Source organism: Polypterus senegalus, chromosome 13, assembly GCF_016835505.1.
Source record: "Polypterus senegalus isolate Bchr_013 chromosome 13, ASM1683550v1, whole genome shotgun sequence".
Taxonomy (NCBI): Eukaryota; Metazoa; Chordata; class Cladistia; order Polypteriformes; family Polypteridae; genus Polypterus; species Polypterus senegalus.
The window spans coordinates 163,595,734-163,613,873 of NC_053166.1; the positions used below are offsets into that span (position 1 = coordinate 163,595,734).

Here is an 18,140-nt window from a genome sequence, read left to right on the forward strand (position 1 = left end):
GGACTCCGCCTGTGAAGCACAGAAAGACAGACAGACAGACAAGTTTCCAAGAATGGTATTTTCAGACTCCGGGAGTCTAAAACGTTGAGATCCATCAAAGTCTCGACTTTCCGATGCTTTTCCTGAACTTCATAAACGAGAAGAGGAGGAGGTGAGGTTAGGAGCCCACGCTGTCCTAGCGCATTGCCGCACCCACCACGTGACGAGCCACCTCAGGATCCCAGATTAGGACCCGAGTGCAGCCATGACACCTGAGGTGACACCTCCGCAGCACACCAGTTCCGATGGAATGGAGCCAGTGGGAGGCTTTATTATGGTGACTGGAGTGCCAGTTCTGCCACCTTACCCCAGGTTCTTCCCTGCAGGTTAAGTGCCCAGCGAAGTCGAGTCAGCCTTGTGATTGCCAGGGCAGATCTCTGGCCTCGGAGCCACCACTCCGCCCAGCTGCAGACGAGAAGGTAACAAACACAAAGACTTGGCATTTCACATTAAAACGCAGAATCAGAGCCGTCGAAGCAGCTGACGTGGGGCTGCAGGTAAGACAGCTGGCGGACCCCCTTTTGTTTTTGCGGTTTGTGTTCTTGTAAGTTGATTTTAGGACAATCGTGTCCTGACCTTCCTAATCTCCAGGCTGATGGTGGGAAGAACACAGCAAATGTTTAGTAGCAAGGACTGGATTTGAGTCTGCATGACAATAGAAACAGAATTTGAACAAAAAAACAGAAAGGGGATGTGCCCCCCATTTAGGCAAATTCATTAAAGATAAGAAACTGAAGCAACCCCCTGCCACGGCCACCAGGGCTCAGTCTATGGAGGTGTCTTTATGTCCACCTGCGGCCGATTCGCTTGACTGGACCTCAAGGTTGTCCACAGGGGAGCACCGGCCAAGCCGTGGGGTCAAAGGGAGCTTAGAGGGGGGACTGCGTCCAGTAACAGACCTGACAAAGATGGCGGCACCCCTGAAGGGTCCCATGGGGACAGCGGCCTCCTGAACGAACGCTGAAGTGGATGAAGTTTGGAAGAAGCCCACCTGTCACACTGAGCAATCGTGGGAGAAGACCTTCGAGGTGGCTGAGCTCCACGACGCCTGTCTGCAGATGGGAGAAACTCCCAGAAGGACAACCGTCACTGCGACACTCCAGGGCTCCAAGGGGGCTTCAAGTCCCTCCCTCGGCAAAAGACACAAGGAAGCCCACTTGGAGTTTGCAAAAAGGCACCTGAAGGACCCACAGACTGTGAGGCACAAGACTGGCATCTCTGAGCGTCGGTGCGGGTTGGCGCCACACTCCCTCTTGAACCCGAACCGCCGAGATGAGCTGAGCCAATGAGGACAGTGGGTGGGTGCCAAGTGAGCCAATCCGAATGAAAGACAGGGGGGCTCAGTAGTGCGGTAAGCCAGGAATAAGAAATAAAAGAAATAAAATGAGGTCGAAATCTCGAACCCTTAAAATCGACATCTCCTCTGCGTACCCCGCACAGCAGACGAGGCGCCAACCGGCAAGCACAACCACCCGTCCTTTGTAGGCCCGGACCCCCGCAGTGCTCCTTCAGCTCCAGCTGCCTCTCCCCGGACCCCCCGAGCTGCTCAGCCCCCCCAGCACCGACCTTTTCCTTTCTCCGTCTTACTCCGTTTTTTTAAAGGCTGCAGTGTGATTGGGGGACACGGGCACTGGTGAGACCCCCATCTGGAGTCCTGGGTCAGTTTGGGCCTTTGGCCTACAAAAGAACACAGCAGCACAAGAAGAAGTCCAGAGAAGAGCGACTGGGCTGACTATGGGGGGCTATGGGGGGTGAGATATGAAGAAAGATTAAAAGAGCTGAGCCTTACAGAGATGAAGAGGAGACCTGAGTGAAGATGATGAAGGGCATCAGTGCAGTGGGTCGAGAATGGGCACTCACACAAACCTTAGGAAAACCAGAGGCACCTGGAACAAGTGACCAGGGGGGCTTTGGGGACCCTCAGACCTCAACTTGATGTCACTTTAGAATTAAGTGGACAGGCCTGGCGAGCTTGTGGGCTGAGTGGCCTGCCAATGCCTCCGGGGCACAACTGAGGCGCCCGACTGATCCGCCCGCTTGCACACACCCACACACGATCATTCACTTAAAACACACCCGACGCCATGGACCACCAATCACAGCGCCCGCTCGTCACCAGCACAGCACCAGCCCAGTGGTGAGGCACAGTGGTGAGGCACAGTGAGGGCAGGGCTAAGGGCCAGCGCCAAGTCCAGAACTGTCCTTCATGAGACCCAATGCCAGAGCCTGGGCTTCGCTGGCTCCCAACGGGCTCCGTCCTCCCTGAAAGTGCTTGAGACGATCGGCAGAGAAGAAGGACACAAAATTCCCAAAAAGGCTCCTGGATGGAATTGCTGCCAAAATAAAATGGTTGGCATGCTTGTGCCAATGTGCCATATAGAGAAGGACCTTGAAGGTGAGACCCCTGAGCCTTTAAATGAGGACCAGTCGAGGCTGTGAAGCACAAGCCAGTGAGGAGACCTGAAAGAAAGAGGAGCAGGCAGCTTGGTGTCAGGGGCACATGGGGCACAGGACATGGCACCACCGAGGAGGAAGTGTGCCCAGCAGTCTGAGGCTCCAGTTCAGGCCCATATGAAGAAAGTCGTCTCGTTAGCTGCTTGCTGGCCTCACACTGACCACAAACACTCGGCCCCCCAAGGTGTCGTCTGCGTGTCACCTCTCCGTGTCACTCTGACTGCTCCTTTTCAAAGCCCTCGTCCTGCTGCCTTCCCTTCTATAAGCAGCGCTCGGTGGCTTTTTGGGATTGTCCTCGTCATTCTCAGTAGCGTCTGGGGAGGACCACCTGGCTCTGGGTGGTCTGAAATGAAATGGAGAAGAAGGACAAGCAGCAGTGACACGGGGAGAGCATGCAGATGACACACATGACACGTCCACTGGCAGCACAAGGCCAGCCTGCCATTGAAAATGGCCTTTCAAACAGGGCCATGAGACCAGCAGCTTCTTTTCCACGTAGTGGACGTGCACACATGGGCCTTCTTGGTGGCCTTTTCCCATTTAGTGCAGTCCTCCTCAGCGGTGGGTGAAGATGAAGACGCGTTCCTCCTTCCTTTCTTTGAAATGGCTGCGGCTACCTTTGAATGATCCTGGACGTCACACACACACACACAATCAAACAGGTGGTCATCATTTGAATGTGACAAATGACCTTCAGTCCCCTCAAAAACTGGACAGGCCAGGCTGGACGGAGTACAGAGGGAACACTGCAGGGCCCCGCATACACACAGCGTCACAGGCTACAAGAGACCACCAATGGAGGCAATGACGTCTGACTGAATTGTGGTGCGCGGTCGTGCGTGTCAGGGACAGACGGGACAGACAGGACCAGTCCGAGTGCCCCCACAATGTCCACCCGTCTGCCTAACGCCATGCAGGCTTCCTAAGGTTTATGCTCAGGGTCTGGGGGTCCATTGTGTCGCGGTCCCCTTTCTGACCCCATGAGGAGCGCAGCGGCTGAAGCGCCGGCTCGCCCCTCGGGAGCGCTAAAAGCGCGCGCACGCCACGGAAGGCCGGCCCAGCTGTACGCGCGCTCCCGAATCGCCCGGGCAACCACGACGCGCTTTGTAAACACGCGGAGCGAGCGCGAGAGCGAGCGCGAGCGCCAGTCAGCTAAGGACGCAGCAGAATCCCGATCCCCGTGGCGCCCCCGTCGTATTTCGGGAGCATGGATGCGTGTCAGACTGAGATGCCGCGGGCGGCCGTCCCGGTGCAGGTGACGGTGCTGCGAGGCCGCCATTTGGTGAGTGTGCCGTTCGTGAGTCGCCGTGTGTCCCCAGACTGCGCTCGCGTCGCTCCGCGCGTGCTTCACAGCCTTCTTTTAGGTAGGTGTGTTGTAGCGCTCTGCTCCGAACACGGGTTCAAGGGGCTGTGAAATATGAAAAAAAAAAAGAAGAAAGAGCGCGAAGGCTGCAACTTAGACATCAGATCCACAAAGGAGAAAGTGGCAACGTGACATGCGGAAAGCTCGGGGCCGATAGTGACAAGAATGTCATGCTGGAGGCAGGGGGGCTGTGAAATGGAAAAGGACCCTGGGAGTGAAGGAGTTAATTGAGGGTGCGCCATGTGACCAGAGGGTCTCATTTCCTGGTCTTATTTGCCAGGTTCTGGACGGTAAACCGTGGAGTGCTGAAGGGCAGGATGGCATTACCAGTCTGCACTTTAATCAGTGTTACTTCTTCTTCTTCTTCTTCTTTTCAGAGAGGGACAAAGGGCACCAGCCTTCTTTCTTACACCCGAGTGGAGTTCAACGGCACAGTGATTGGCGACTCACCCAAAGTGGACAGCTCGCCAGAAGCCGGTGCCGAGTACAACTTCACCTGCAGCTTCGACTGCACAGACACCAGCAACACCACAGACGACCTGGCACACAAGCCTGTGATCTGTAAGCACGTGGGCACATTCAGCAGGGCAACCGCAGGCCAAGGATGTCGGCCAAATGTCCCCTTCAGTGACAGCCACTGTGGAATGGGGACGGCTGACGACAGGGGACAGAGCACCTGCCTCGGGGTGATGAGTTGAACGAGGTGTTGAGTCAAATGTAAATGGGGTGCGGGGGGCCGAGGGTAGTTGGGGGGTCTTTCTGCACATGTTTAGATATAATGATGCTGTCTAACATGTTGAACCTTCAGGCTTCATTCAGATTGGCACAGTGATGGGTATTGATGCCCCCAGGCTTGATTTTGTGTCTTGGTGTGGACCAGCTGGCTCTGAGCCTCATGGTCACTTTTCCTTGCCCACAGTGACCCTCATTGAAATTTTACCAAAGGAGAAGAAGCAGAAGGACGAGAAGATGGTGACACTGGGCCAGGCCGTTGTGGACCTGCTGCCCCTTTTACAAGGTGAGCCGGGTTGGGCACCATGTTGGGGGACGGCTTGGACCAAACTACAGTTCAGTTCAGTCACTGTAAAGTTCGCCAGTTGCTGACTGCTTGGATTTGTGATGTTCATCTGATTGAGTGGAGGGGCACTGTCATCATGGTGTCGTGCCAGCTGGCACTTGGGGCATATCAGGTGTGAAGCTGACAAGTTTTATTTAAGTTAGATATCATAAGAGGACAGAATTGTGTGGCTAAAGATCAATATGCATGCTGAAGTGGTCAGGGACGAGAGTGGTGAGCCAACTCAGGGGCTGTGGGCACAACGGACAAGGTGCCCAGCAGATGCCATTGGCAAGGTCAGCCTTGTCCTTGAACCCATGTTCCACTGTCCAGATTCACTGGTCACACTGTGACAAGTCTCTCATGAACTCTGCAGGTCAAGTCTCCTTCACAACTGTCGTTACCGTCCAGCCAGTACCCGGGACTGCAGCAGATGGCATCATATCAGAGGGAGGCAGCAAGGTGAGCCACCTTCAGTCTGTGCCAGCTGCCATGTCCAGGTGAGCCTTAATGGAGCTGCAGCTGATCGGCCATGAAATGCGGTGCAGCAGCACAAAGTGTTGATGCCCACCAGGCTCCTGCTGGCACACAATAGGAATGCCAGTCTGCCTAAGTACACCTTTATTGTAGGTGATAAATTGAAGGTGGCCTGATGGTGGCTGTGTCATCGTTTCATAGCACCTCTCACAGTGACTGCCACCACAGTGTTCTGTTGGCTGCAGACCTCGGTGCTGCTTGATGCCCCCTTTGCCCGCTATAAACCTTTTACGCCAGTGTGTTCTCTCCACAGCCCCAACTCGAGGTGTCCGTGTCCGCCCCACAGGCCCTGGTCCCTGAAGCACTGCTGGCCAACTCCAACCTCCTTAAGGTGGCCCTCCATAGTTTGTACTCGGCTCCTGATGCCTGGAGCCTGACGGGCACCCAGTTTCATTATGGTGCTAGCATGCTGATGCCCTGCTCAGCTGAGGTAAGTCGTCAGAGGCCCTTGGCATTTTGCGTGCAGTAGTGGACCAGAGTGCCACTCCAGGGTTAGCTGCCATGTGACTTCTGCTCCTGGCAGCCTCCTGTTTCGTTGGCTTGTCCTCTTGACTGAGCTCCTTAATGCCAACGTCTCTCTGTCATTTTGTTACTGCAGAGGGACCAGCTGCTCTTCTTTACCGGTGGAGTGCTGAAGCCAGGAGGAGAACCAGAGCCGGTGCCACGTCTGAAGAAGTGGCCAACGGGATCAGTTTTGATGCCAGGGTCCCACTTCATCTTGGGTTCTGACACAGAGGCTGAAGCAGCTGAAGAACTTGGAGACCTGACGTCCCCCGAGGTGAGTCACAGGTACAAATGAAGGAGGTGAGAAAAAGGCCAGTGGTACCATCCTTGGGGTGCCCGTCGTCTCCTAGGGGCCAACAGGCTTATGGAGTACCCCAGAGACATTAGAAGTTGTGCTAAGATGATCTTAAGGGTTTACAAGAGAGTAGTGGGCAGACATTTAGGGGTGATGAAAGGGTGTAGTGCCTCCAGCAGCCACTAGGTGGCAGCGCCATTGAAGGCACAACCTCTGGCAGGTAAGTGAGCTGCTGGTGCCAGGTGAAGCCAGGGCCCCCAGGACTGTGAGAGAGTGCCAGGTGCCTTCTGCTTTTTGGATTGTCCCTTCCTGTGTCACTCCTCTTCCTGTCCCCCCAATCTCTCTCCTCATGACCCCACTGTCCTCTACTATCCCACCCTCTCTGCCTGCTTGACTTGCCATGCAAAAGATCCTGGGCTCATGCCCTCCTTCTGCACCGGCGGATCACGCTGTGCCCACTGCTAACGTGACGCCATGTTGTTCCAGGACCGAGTGTTCCGTGCCGAGGCAGAAAGCGCCAGGAAGAGGGTGAGCTGGGACACCGAGAGGCGCTGCTTTATGGACTCGGGGGCTGTCGGCCGGTAAGTCGCCCCGATGCCAACCAGTTGGCTTGGCTCCCCCCTCAGCTCCGATGTCTTCTCCTGCCCGACTTGCTCTTCTCGCTTTTCTACCCCCAGGCTGTTGAACCAAATCGTGGAGTGCAGATATTGGCCGCTGGAGATCATGAGGATGCCCACTCCGAATGCAGCGAAGGTTGGAAAGGTTGGCAAAGACAAGGTGAGACGGGTACTGGCAGCACAACCCATCGTCAATGAGCTTGGGCCTCATCCCCTTTGACTTTATATAGTGCCTTTCATGATGATACAATGCAAAGGAACCAAAGGTAATCCGGGGGGCACACCCCTTACTGGCGGCCCCAGCCTCTCTGTGCCCAATGTCACCCGCGTCTGCTGTCACACACAGACAAGCCTTTGATTTTGCTTTTACTGTCCAAACCTCTGGGCAAGTCGTCGCTGTTCACTCTCGCGGCTCAGGGATTGGCACCTGGTGCCCACAGAGGGAGCCCACTGGCACCCAAAGCTCTGAGAGTCACTGAAGTCAAAGGGCACAAGGTGAGAGAAATGAGAAGAGTGGCATTTAGGGCGTCACCTCATCCAATGCTGTGGTGGGCTGGCACCCTGCCCGGGGTTTGTTTCCTGCCTTGTGCCCTGTGTTGACTGGGATTGGCTCCAGCAGACCCTCGTGACCCTGTGTTAGGGTACAGCGGGTTGGATGATGGATGGATGGATGGACCTCATCCAATGTGACATGCCGCATTTCTCTGCAGGCGGAGGACGAGGGGCAGATATCCTTCCATGGAATGGTCTTTGTGGACATGGCAGCCCTTCTGTACCCGGGGGTGAAGAGCATCCGAGGGGCCTACAGGATCTTCCCATTTAATGAGGCGGACTTATACGCCAAGGTGAGGAAGACAAGACACAGAAAAGAGAAAGATGGCAAAATGGGGACAAATGAGAGCAGGAGGAAATGAAGTCAGGAGAGGCGGGAGGAGGAGGAGGAGGAGGAGGAAGAGGACCTGCAAAGAGAAGAGTCCTTCAGGAACGTTAGCTAGCGGGGGGCGCCGTGGTCACCAAGGGGTGATTAGAGGGCAGGGCAGCAGAACCTGAGACCACAATGGGAACAGTGGAGTGGGACCAGGAGGCGCGTGAACCTCAGGGTGGCGCTCAGCCCTGGCAGGCATTAGGGGGGTCTGTTCAGGTCCAGACCCCCTTTGCCAGTTTTTGCTGTCATGCCCTTCCAAGGGTTCAGCTTTAAGCAGTGGCCACTTCATGAATCCTGTCAACCACCTGGGCCTATCGGACATGGTGGTCAGTGTGCCAGTCTGCCGAACCTAACCCTTCACCACAACCCTTCAATGGTGCCCACTCGACTGCTGGCCTTCCTCCTGACCTTCTTCCTCTTCACTCCAGACCAAGCGCCGCAGCAGCAACCTAAAGGATCACCAGAAGCAGAACTGGCAGACTGGAAGAGGACGAGAGCCGTCGGCTGCTGGCACGCCAACCCATAAGGCAAAGAACCTGAAGGAGGACAAGGGCATTGTGAAGAGGGTGAGTGTGGCACTTTTGACAAAGGTCCAGAATCCGTAACCAGTGTGCCCAGTCAGGTCTCTGAATTGGCCACCTCTTCCATTTCTGGGTCACAGGGTGTTGTGCCCATCCTGGCAGCATCAGGCACATGGCATGCTCTGACCCCTGAGGTGTGCCCACACTCTCCCACCCTGGGCATCGGGTCAGTTTTTGGGTGGCTGGCAGCCCTTCCCTTTTCTTTGTTCATCTTACTGGGAGGCTTTGGGTTGGCCTCCATTTTGAGCAGCCTGGCAGATCGATGGTCGCCGCTGTGACGTCGTAATCTTTTATGTTTTCAGGGCTCAATACAATCGGCGAGTCACAAGCCAGATGGCCTGCAGGAGGCGGATGGCAGTGTGCCCTTGAACCCGGAAGGACAGGTGCAGTATGCATTTAGCCCCTGTGTGACGACTGCACTCGCCGGTGCACCTCGTGCCAAGCCTAGGCCCGGGTTCAGTCATTCTGCTTGTGACCCGGGTGTGACTGCTTCGGCCTGCGCTGCCCCCTGCTGGCGATTCTCAGCTGCTGCTTTTCTCATTTCAGATGTACATGGAGGCGAAGAGCTACGTGGTGCTGGAGGTCACTCTGGACAAGGCACTCGTGCCCAAGAGGCCGTCGGAGGAGCTCGCCAGAAGGTACCCGGTCTGTGGGCAGCTCTTGGGGCATCTCATGTTTCGAAGTTGCTGACTACTTAAGTTCACAATTGGCTTCTTGGATGTCGGCTCAAGTGCTGCGTTGGCATCGACTCTTCACCTGCCATGGATTCAAGGCTGGCTCTCACAATAAAACAAGGGCCACAACGTCATGGGGCATCCCAGTGGTGGCTGGCCAGGTGGCACTTTGCTGATGCCCAAGCTGAGCTCAAATTCCTGAGGGCCCCCTACAGGCCGCTGTGTGAAGTTTAGTTGGATGAATCCAGACCTACAGGGAGGCAGAGGCTGGGCACAGGGCATGAAGCTGCCCAGCTGGGGGCACCAGTCCACTCAGTACATCGGGTGTTTGAACCCGGGCTGACTCCTAATCAAGGTGGGGATCTTGAGGTGCCCTAAGAAAGACTCAGCTTGCAGGCGATGTCTGATGGGCACTACGCACATGTAGTTGGCATGTGGTAATGGACTCACTTGCTGTGGCACGAGCTCAAGTGACCAAACTGTAGGGTGCCTTCATTTAGTTTGTGGGTATGAGGCGTCCAGTGTGGGCAAGCCCCTGAGCTGAAATGAGTCAAAAGGATGGCACTGCTGCCAGGCTGTACCCCCCAGAGTCCCCTGTCAGTGGCCCGAGTCCACTGTGATCCGGGTGTGTCCTGGTGTTTATTAAGGCGCGACTCGCTGAGTGATGACTCTGGGGGTCCTATATAGCGCCTTTTCATACTGAACAGGCAGAAGACCATACCTGACATTTGTGCCCGTGTGAGGCACACCTCAGGGTGTCTGGCAGCCGTAAGTGTGTGCCCGGCCATGGACTGGCACACTGCCCAAGGTCTTACCACTGTCTGCTAACAGTCATCCATGGCTTCTTCTTTCAGAGTTAAAGAGCTCATCCCAGCAAGGCCTCCCCTTCCACTGCGGACAGCTGGCGCACAAAAGGTGAGAGGGCAGTCCACCCGCTCTGGGGGTTTCCACGTCGTGGTCCAAGCCGCTCAGACGTGCACTGGTCAGGTGTGGGGACACAGCTGAGCCCCTAGAGCTGCCCGTGGGTCCCACGTGGGGCACATTTGGAATGTCGGCATCAGCAGCCACCTGGCAACATGATTGCCAACGGGTGGCGCTGGAGAGCTGTGCCAGCGACTTTTCACGCTGCCTCTCCTCTGCAGGCTGTCAGCGACTATCACCGGGAGATTGTGCGGGTGGCGGATTTGGTGATGAAGGAGTACCAGGACCTGTTCGGGCCGGCGGTGGCACGAGGGGACCTCGCCCTTGACCCCAGTGCCCAGGAGGAGCGCAAGAGGAAGCTGTTGGGGGAGCTCAACTATTCCGGGAAGTACTTCACGTTCAAGGAGCAGCTGAAGGTGAGCCGGCTAGAGGGGACCGCCTGGGGGCACACGAATGGTATTTAGTGCCAGGGGCTGTGCCAACCTGGCCACTTGTCTGTCAGTCTGGGGTCATAACATCACACCATACATGCTCAGCATGGCACCGGGACCACACACCCCTCACACTTTGAGTTGCCAAGGCGCTATATGTGCCCTTTCTTCCTACACGAATGCCACTAATGGACAAAGCCCCGTTCACCATACCGGCCGATGCCCGAGTTGGCATGCAGCAGAAGCCCGGGCCTCACGCCTATCTGTCTGTCTGTCTGTCTGTCCAGCACTCCGTGGTGCGCATCGTGAGGGAGAAGCTCCTGCAGACGTCCACCTTCTCCGACCAGGCCCAGCTGCAGGCCTTCCTCAGCCAGCTTTACACCTTCTTGGTGGACCAGATCCACGTCTCGCTCAACCAGGTAGGACCCGCTGACCGAGAGCGCCAGCACTTAAGTTTGTGGGTGGCAGGAGGGCAGCAGAGGAGAGCCCCAGATGCCCCCCCCCCCAGTCACCGTGTCTGCTCCTTCCAGACCCTTCAGGTGAACGTCCCGAACGGGGAGGCGCGCGCCCTGAAGGACTGTAGCCAGCTCAGACACTTTGCCAAAGAGGCGGAGATCAATGCGGACTACGACTTGGCGTCCATGTACTACCAGGAGGTGAGTGCCAGCCCTGCATGCCACCATGATGGAGGTGAGTGAGGCTGTGAGATAGACTGGCATGCCATCAGGGGGCTGGGACTCTCGGTGAGCTGAATTCGGTGGGGTCTGCGCGATGGATGGCCAGATATTGTGCTCCTTGTGATCTCACTCCAGGATGCCATGCTGGGTGTCCAAGGTTGAGATGCCACCTTTTACTTGTGGCTTGAGAGCTCACAGCACATTGAGCTGGCATGGCCTTCTGGTGACATGTATGTCTTCTTCAATAGCCTTGCCCACTCTGATACCCTGCTGTCTTAACAATGCACACGATGCCCACTTCTCAATGCCATCCCTTTCACTTTCAGAGAATTGCCTTGGACCGCAGTGACCCGTCACACTGGTTCGACTATGGCACCTTCTGCCTCCTCATCTCAGATGTCACCAAGGCTGAAGAGTGCTTCCAACATGCGCTGGCCATTGACCAGAAACACGTGCCCAGGTAAGTAGATTGCAGGCTGCCCAGCAGGCGGGCAAAGACATTGTGGCCACATCCACCGTTCTGAGCCTTTTGGACCAGGGGGGCACTTGCAGGGGTTTGTTTTGGACAGGGACCAGGGTGCAAGGTGACAGGTGTGGATGGGGCCCTAGGTGTGGAGGAGTGCCTGGTGCTGGCACAGGCCTGGGTAACCCCCTGCCACTCCAGAGTCATGTCCACACCCCACAGGTGCCCACACTGTGTCAAGAGCTCGCGTTTGGTCTTCCTGCCCTCGACTCACATGCCTCACTTGTTTCTTTCCAGCCTGTTGCTTTGTGGGGTTATGGCAGAGATGGCAGGGCGCTTTGAAGATGCCCACACTTTCTTTGAGAATGCCACTTGTGTGGATGCCACCGGAGCACTGGCCTGGACCATGTTAGGTACTGTAAAGGGACGCCGAGTGGTGGCCGACCGCTGGGTTCACTTCATGCCTCCCTTGGGGCACATGCCCATTGTTGATTCCCTGGCATCTATCAGGCAGTTAATGATGCATGCCATCCAGGAGATGGCGGAAAAGGTCAGGCTTTGGGCATAGTGGTTGGTGCACGAGGCGGTTTTCCTTTTCTTGTTTGTTTCTTGGCTGTCCTGTCCTTTGCTTTTCTGACTGGGTGGCTTTGTGGTGAAAGGCGCTATAAACGAGGACTGCCCGCTTCTTGATCATTTCAGGGCTCTTTTACGAGGCTCAAGGAAATCCAATTCAGGCAGAAATGGCTTTCCTGGAGGCAAATAAGCAGCTGAAGGGAAAGTCGGGGCATGCAAGGGCACCATCGAGCAGGGCATTGCCAGCCGAGGCAGAGGCCACTGAAGAAAACCCGATCACAGGAGAGACGCCAGTGTCCACTGGACTGGAGGTGCCAGCCGCGGCAGCAGACGAGCAGGCCAGTGGTGAGGATTAGAAAGCACTTGTGTCACCTCAGAGAGCTGATGATGGGCCACGGGTTCAAGGCCGTTATAGACGGCACCCATCGTGATGCCCTCCTCGCTTTGTTCCCCTTTACAGAGCCACACCAAAAGGCCGACGCTGTGCCCACGGAGGACACCCAGGTGTCTGAGGAGATGAATGCGGTGGCGGCAGCGGCGGGGGACCAGAATTGTGAGGGCCGTGGCACCACCATCTTCATGGAGGCTGCTCACTTCCTGCTGCAAGTCAACGCCCTGCAAGTGAGTGGCACGCATGGCACTGGTACAGTAGGCACACTGACCAGGCCAGCTTTAGGGTGCTCACCCCATGCCATCATTTGGGCTCCCACTTTGTGGTGGGGTCACTCTCTGGGAATTTGACTGCCCATACAGAGGGTCTGTAGCCACAGGGCATCCCATTAATGGACCTTTTTTGTCTTCTTTGTCAGTTTGCCCAGCGAGCCCTGGCACATGAGCTACTCTTTCCAGATGGCGGGCCGAGCTGCCTGTACCATGTGACCCTTGCCCGTCTGCAGCTCCACATTCGAGAGTTTGCCAAAGCAGAGAACAGCCTGCAGGAGGCGCTGCGTGCCAGCCATGAGGTAAGCGGGTCACACTGAGGGACAGTCACATCAGAGACGGGCATCTGCCCTCAGCCTGGCCGATTCATGCCCCCTCCCCCCCGACATTGGCCTGTGTATTTTCGCCTAGAACCCTGATGCATGGGCCCTCAATGGGCACCTGCAGTACCTGAACGGCAGGTTCAGTGATGCCAGGCAGTGCTACGAGCGAACGCTGGACTTGGTGGCAGACACCTCGGAGCTTCACGCCGTTTATCTTCGCCTCGGCTCGATCTACTTGATGGAGAAGCAGGTGAGACGTGTGTGCGGGTCTAACCATGGGCTGCCCACCTCCGTACCCTCTGCTGTGCCCTCTAACGCTGCCTCTTTGTCTTTCAGTACCATCAGGCCAAGCAGACGTACCTGAGGGCCTGCAAGAGGTCGCCCACCTGCCTCACCTGGCTCGGCCTTGGCATTTCCTGCTACCGGGTAGCGTCCTGCTGGATGACCTTTGCGTCTCGGCTGCTTTTTGTTTTTCTGTTTATCGCAGACATTCGGGGCAGACCCTGAGGCTCATCCAGGCTGTGTGGTGCCCTCGAAGGATGGCACCTGGGCCTGGCAGGAGTGCGTCTCTCCCTGTACTCCTGCCTGTCTCACACTTACGCAAAGGCGCTATACAGCAGGAGATCATTAATATCACTCCCAGGCCTCCTGCCCGCCTTCATGCCCGTCTCCTTGTGGTTTCAGCTCCAGGAGTTAAGCGAGGCAGAGGATGCCCTCTCTGAGGCCAACATCCTCAACAACAGGAACCCGGAGGTGTGGGGCTACCTGAGCCTCGTGTGCCTGCAGGTGAGGCTGGGCAGGGATTGCTGGCGGTTTGGTGCCCTCTGGTGGTCAGCCTCTCACTTGATGCCCGCTTACATCTCCTCCTGGCTAAGGGAGCAGGAGACTCGGGTTTGCCAATGAGGAGAGTTTGCTGACTAATGCGAGGGGTAGAGAGGCCTGCACCTCTGGGGGGGCTACACTGGGCACACTGGGTTTGGCTGGTGTGCCCCCGAGGACTGACGACTTCTTTGTCTGACATTTCCTTTCAGACTAACAGAAGGGTGGAAGCGGAGCAGGCCTTCAAGTTTGCCATCAAGGTTGGTAGAGGGCGTCACGTCCCCTTCTTCATGCCAGAGTCCACTGGGGCTGCTCTTGTAGAGGCCAGCTGAGGGGGCTCTCCACGCAGATCTCATGTCCTGCTGACCAGCGCTGACCACCTGGACGCTCGTAGCAGTTTGTGGCCCTCCTCTAGGGGGCAGCAGCTGATGCATTTTGGCATGTGTGTGGTGCCAGTGGTCAGAGGTGGTCATCTGTGTCGTGGCCTCTGGTTAAGCTCTACTCTAAAGTTCATCTGCCATGCTGGCAAGGCGTCTGTTCAGTGCGCAGTCATCCTTTCTGGTGGGTCCTCCTGCCCACATCAGCGAGGGCACAGGGGGTCTTCTCGTAATAATCCACCCTCTCTATTGTTTCCCCAGTTAAATCTTCAGAATGAAGACGTTCTTCAGGAAATCCGCCAGTTGCAGCACCAGGTGGGCTTCGGTAACCCAGCATTTCAGTGAGGACCCCGAGAGGACAAGCAGGCAGGCTGGCGGGCCGAGGCACTGAGCACACTGTGGACACGCAGGCCACCATTAAAAGACCGCTGGCCACCACCAGGACGTCCAGGTGATCTCGTCGCATCAAATTGGACTTTGACAGTCAGAGAAGCCGCCGCCGGCACAGCTCTCAAGAATGGCGTTACTGTGGAGCTGCACGTCGCCCAGTGGTGGTCCGCATGGCAGCACCTTGCGCTCTCCCAAATAAAGCGCCTTTCCACTGGCCTGCTGCTGTCTGATCTGTTTAAACGTGTCAGGGTCAAGCTGGGGGGGACCTGGACCCCAAAAGAAAAGTGGGGGTGGCAGCAGACCTGTCTGTGGAATCCATTCACCCGACTGGCATTTAGCTGGCATTGAGGCCACGTCCCACTATCTCTGGCCTCACTGCCGCCTGGTCCTCATCCTTCTCCACACGTCAGCCTCCTGCCTGGGGGGTCCTGACGTCCAAACGCAGCCCTGCGTCTACAAAGTGTGGCGCGTCGTCTCACAGCTGAGGGTGACATCTGACGTCAAAGGGTGGCTTGATCCCTGCAGTGCCCCCTACTGGACGGGGGCCTTGGGGAGAGCAGAGGTGACGAGAGGAGGACAAGGAGGAGAGGACACGGCCACAGCAGGGAGCCATGGAAGGATGGCAGTCCAACCACGCCAGCTGTCACAGAGCTAAGTGGGCACCGGCTCACCCCAAGGAGCCTCCGTATTGACTGGCAGGGGTGGGAGATGGCCAGGCACTGGGCGAAGGAGTCAATAAGGGTCCCAAAGCAGAGTCGGCCACCGCGGGCCACCCCTTTAAGGTGCTGCTTGCCCTTAACCCCTTCACGTTCAATACGTAAGAGCAGAGTCATGTGACGGCCTGGTGCCCCATGCAGGCCTGGCACCACTCTGATGCTCCCTGCCAGTTTATACGATAATTGCAGAATGAATGGCAGAACTGGCTTTGTAACAAGATGTGGCGCTCATGGCCTCCCTGAAAGGCGCTATATAAACCTCTGTGTGGTACGGGCGCCAAGTTGGCCCTGCCTTTGTTAAAGCTGATGCTGGTGAGGTGACTCTGAGGTGGACCACCCAGAAGGTGCAGTGACCGCCCCCTCGTCTTCACCTATGGCATCTCAGCTGAGGAGCTCGGCATTATGGGGGGAACTGGGCATCGAAGAGGGTCTCGGGCGGGAGGTGAACATGCTGGCCTTGTCGTTACTCTGAATTTTCTTCCCACTTGCTCTGCCATCTTGTGAGTGACGCGTCCTCTCTGTGCCCGATGTCACCCGACTGACGGCCGCACACATGGAAACGCGTCCAAACCTGCAAAACTCCCAAAGACTAAAAGGACGAGCCGAGCTGCGTCTCTGGGGGGCTTCCTGCTGTCAAGTGGGCTTTGTCCGTCTTCCAGCAAAGCCACCAAGAGAAAATCAGGACATGGTGGGGACAATCGAACCAAGGCTGGCCTGTGGGCACCTCAACCTTCACCAGCAACAGCGGGCAGAAAACGACAAACTAAGAAGACGCAAAACTACAAAGAAGGATAAGAAAATGAAAGAGAGAGAGAGACGAAAGAAAAAGAAGCCAAGTGCATCAGGACGAGGATAAGATGGCACAGTCGTGAACCCACCTCTGCGGGCACAGCCAGCCAGAGAAAGACTGCTGGCATGAAGCCACTGCTTGTGGGACGACCGAGCTGCACCATCGTCCACTAAACCAGGCAGGGGACTTCCATGTGAACCCGAGTCTCATGCTTGAGTGGCCCTGGCGGACAGCGAGGTGACGGCCTGTCCTGTGGGGCACATGAGTCGTCCTCTCCACTTATCATCCCATGTGACTGGCATCAGTCAAAGTATTTTACAGCTCCATTAATGCCATGCGCCACTAGAAGGCGGTCTGCCAGTTTACATCAAACACACAAATGAGGAGCATCACAGAAAACCTCAGAGGGCTGTGTGCAAAGGGGGGCATGGCAAGCGGACCCCCAGAGACACTACCGGAGGTGGCACTGATGTCCCAGGGAAGGCAGACGTATCGATGTACGGCCTCGGGTGAAAGCCAAACAAAGCAAAACAAAGTCCATGCGGGCTGAGAGGACCGCCAAGCTGATTAGACAGACAAAGGTCACCATTTCCTAATCGCTGAAGCTCGAGATCGGGTGTCACCAACGTGTGACGCACCACAGCACCCAAAGGCACAGAGGAGGGCACACATGCAGTCACAGGACGAGGAGAGCCCCTGCTACCACAAGGCGTCACAAGTGGATGTTGAGGCCTGCTGCCAAGGGCGCTTACGCAACGGTGTGCCCTCCTGTGCCAAGTCAGGGCCTTCCCGCTGGAGACACAGCGCCGCTGTCACCGAGCCTTTGACTTATAAACGGCCTCTCAAGGACTTTCTTCGTATTTTTCTTGCTTCCTAAACTTGGCTGGTGTCTGTTATGAAGTGAAGGCACCTGGCACAGCATCACCCGTTGAGTGTCTTCCATGCTGACCTTGCCAAGGGCACTTTGGTGACAGCCTTCAGCCAGATGTGAGGGACAAGTGACACAAACGGTAAAGCCAGCGTCGAGTATCCTGGGGCAGGCTGCCTTTGGGCTACAGTGCTTCTAACGAACACCTTTACCTGTGCCCCTCTTGTCATGGGCATCGGGTGTCCAGGCGATCCACCAGGCGACCCTGATGAGTTGGCTGCCAGGGAAAATGAGGAGGAAGAGCTGCAGCCGTGGCACAGAGCCACCAAAGGTATAAGAGGATTCACACCCCGCCAGATGTCCTGGTGCCGTCCCTTCCTCTTCTTTTTGCCACTCGTCCCCCTTGAAGGTGCTGCTTCAGGGGTCTGCTGCATTTAACCCTTCCCAGTACACCACACGATGGCACAGTCTGATGCCCTGTGCATGCCTGGCACCACGCTGTAGCTCCCTGCCAGTCCATAAGGAGACTGCAGAATGAGTGTGCATTAGTGATGTGACCAGAACTGGCTCGGTTTTTAGCAGTGAAAGGCTGGCACTATATAAATAACTATATGCGCAGATGTGCCACCCGGTAGGTGCCACCTTTGCACGTGTTTATTCCAGACTCCCACACCCTCTGCCATGAACGTGGTCTTTACCTCGGGTGACCGTTCCCTTAGTTGCCACAAGGTGTTCTCAAGCAGGGCTTCCGATGTTGACGACGTGTCTGGGCAGTGCCCACGGGAATGACGTGAAGGAGGGTCGCCCTCTTCCACCACAGCCAGTCTGGTTTAAAAAGGCCGTTAGCCCACCCCTCCTGTGCAGAGGCAGAACACCTGGGTGTCTTCAGAGCGGTCACCTGGTCCCCAAGAGGTTTGCCACTTTGGGGCACACCCTCTGGTTCCTAGAACTGCCCACTGTGCCCATTGATGCCCTGTCACTGCTGAGGCACAAACGTGCCATTCAATGGTTTTGACGTTATTAAAAATCACCTTGGTTACTGTTCTAAACGTTGTCTGAATGGTACGGGTATTGCATCACCACTCA

At 56.3% G+C, this 18,140-nt stretch overlaps 1 protein-coding gene across 1 annotated transcript; it reads left to right on the forward strand.

Moving 5' to 3' along the window:
• The first annotated feature begins 36 nt into the window (after positions 1-36).
• cfap70 (cilia and flagella associated protein 70) lies at positions 37-14,895 on the forward strand. Its single transcript, XM_039774898.1, has 26 exons — positions 37-3,775; positions 4,234-4,417; positions 4,776-4,874; positions 5,290-5,375; positions 5,704-5,880; positions 6,049-6,228; positions 6,736-6,830; positions 6,927-7,026; positions 7,577-7,711; positions 8,220-8,357; positions 8,675-8,755; positions 8,919-9,010; positions 9,901-9,961; positions 10,189-10,383; positions 10,686-10,817; positions 10,929-11,054; positions 11,402-11,535; positions 11,836-11,951; positions 12,238-12,456; positions 12,572-12,732; positions 12,921-13,073; positions 13,183-13,344; positions 13,431-13,520; positions 13,779-13,880; positions 14,126-14,173; positions 14,552-14,895. Exons 1-26 carry the CDS (start codon positions 3,701-3,703, stop codon positions 14,633-14,635), a joined length of 3,225 nt encoding a protein of 1,074 aa, XP_039630832.1. The 5' UTR covers positions 37-3,700; the 3' UTR covers positions 14,636-14,895.
• Positions 14,896-18,140: the final 3,245 nt, after the last annotated feature.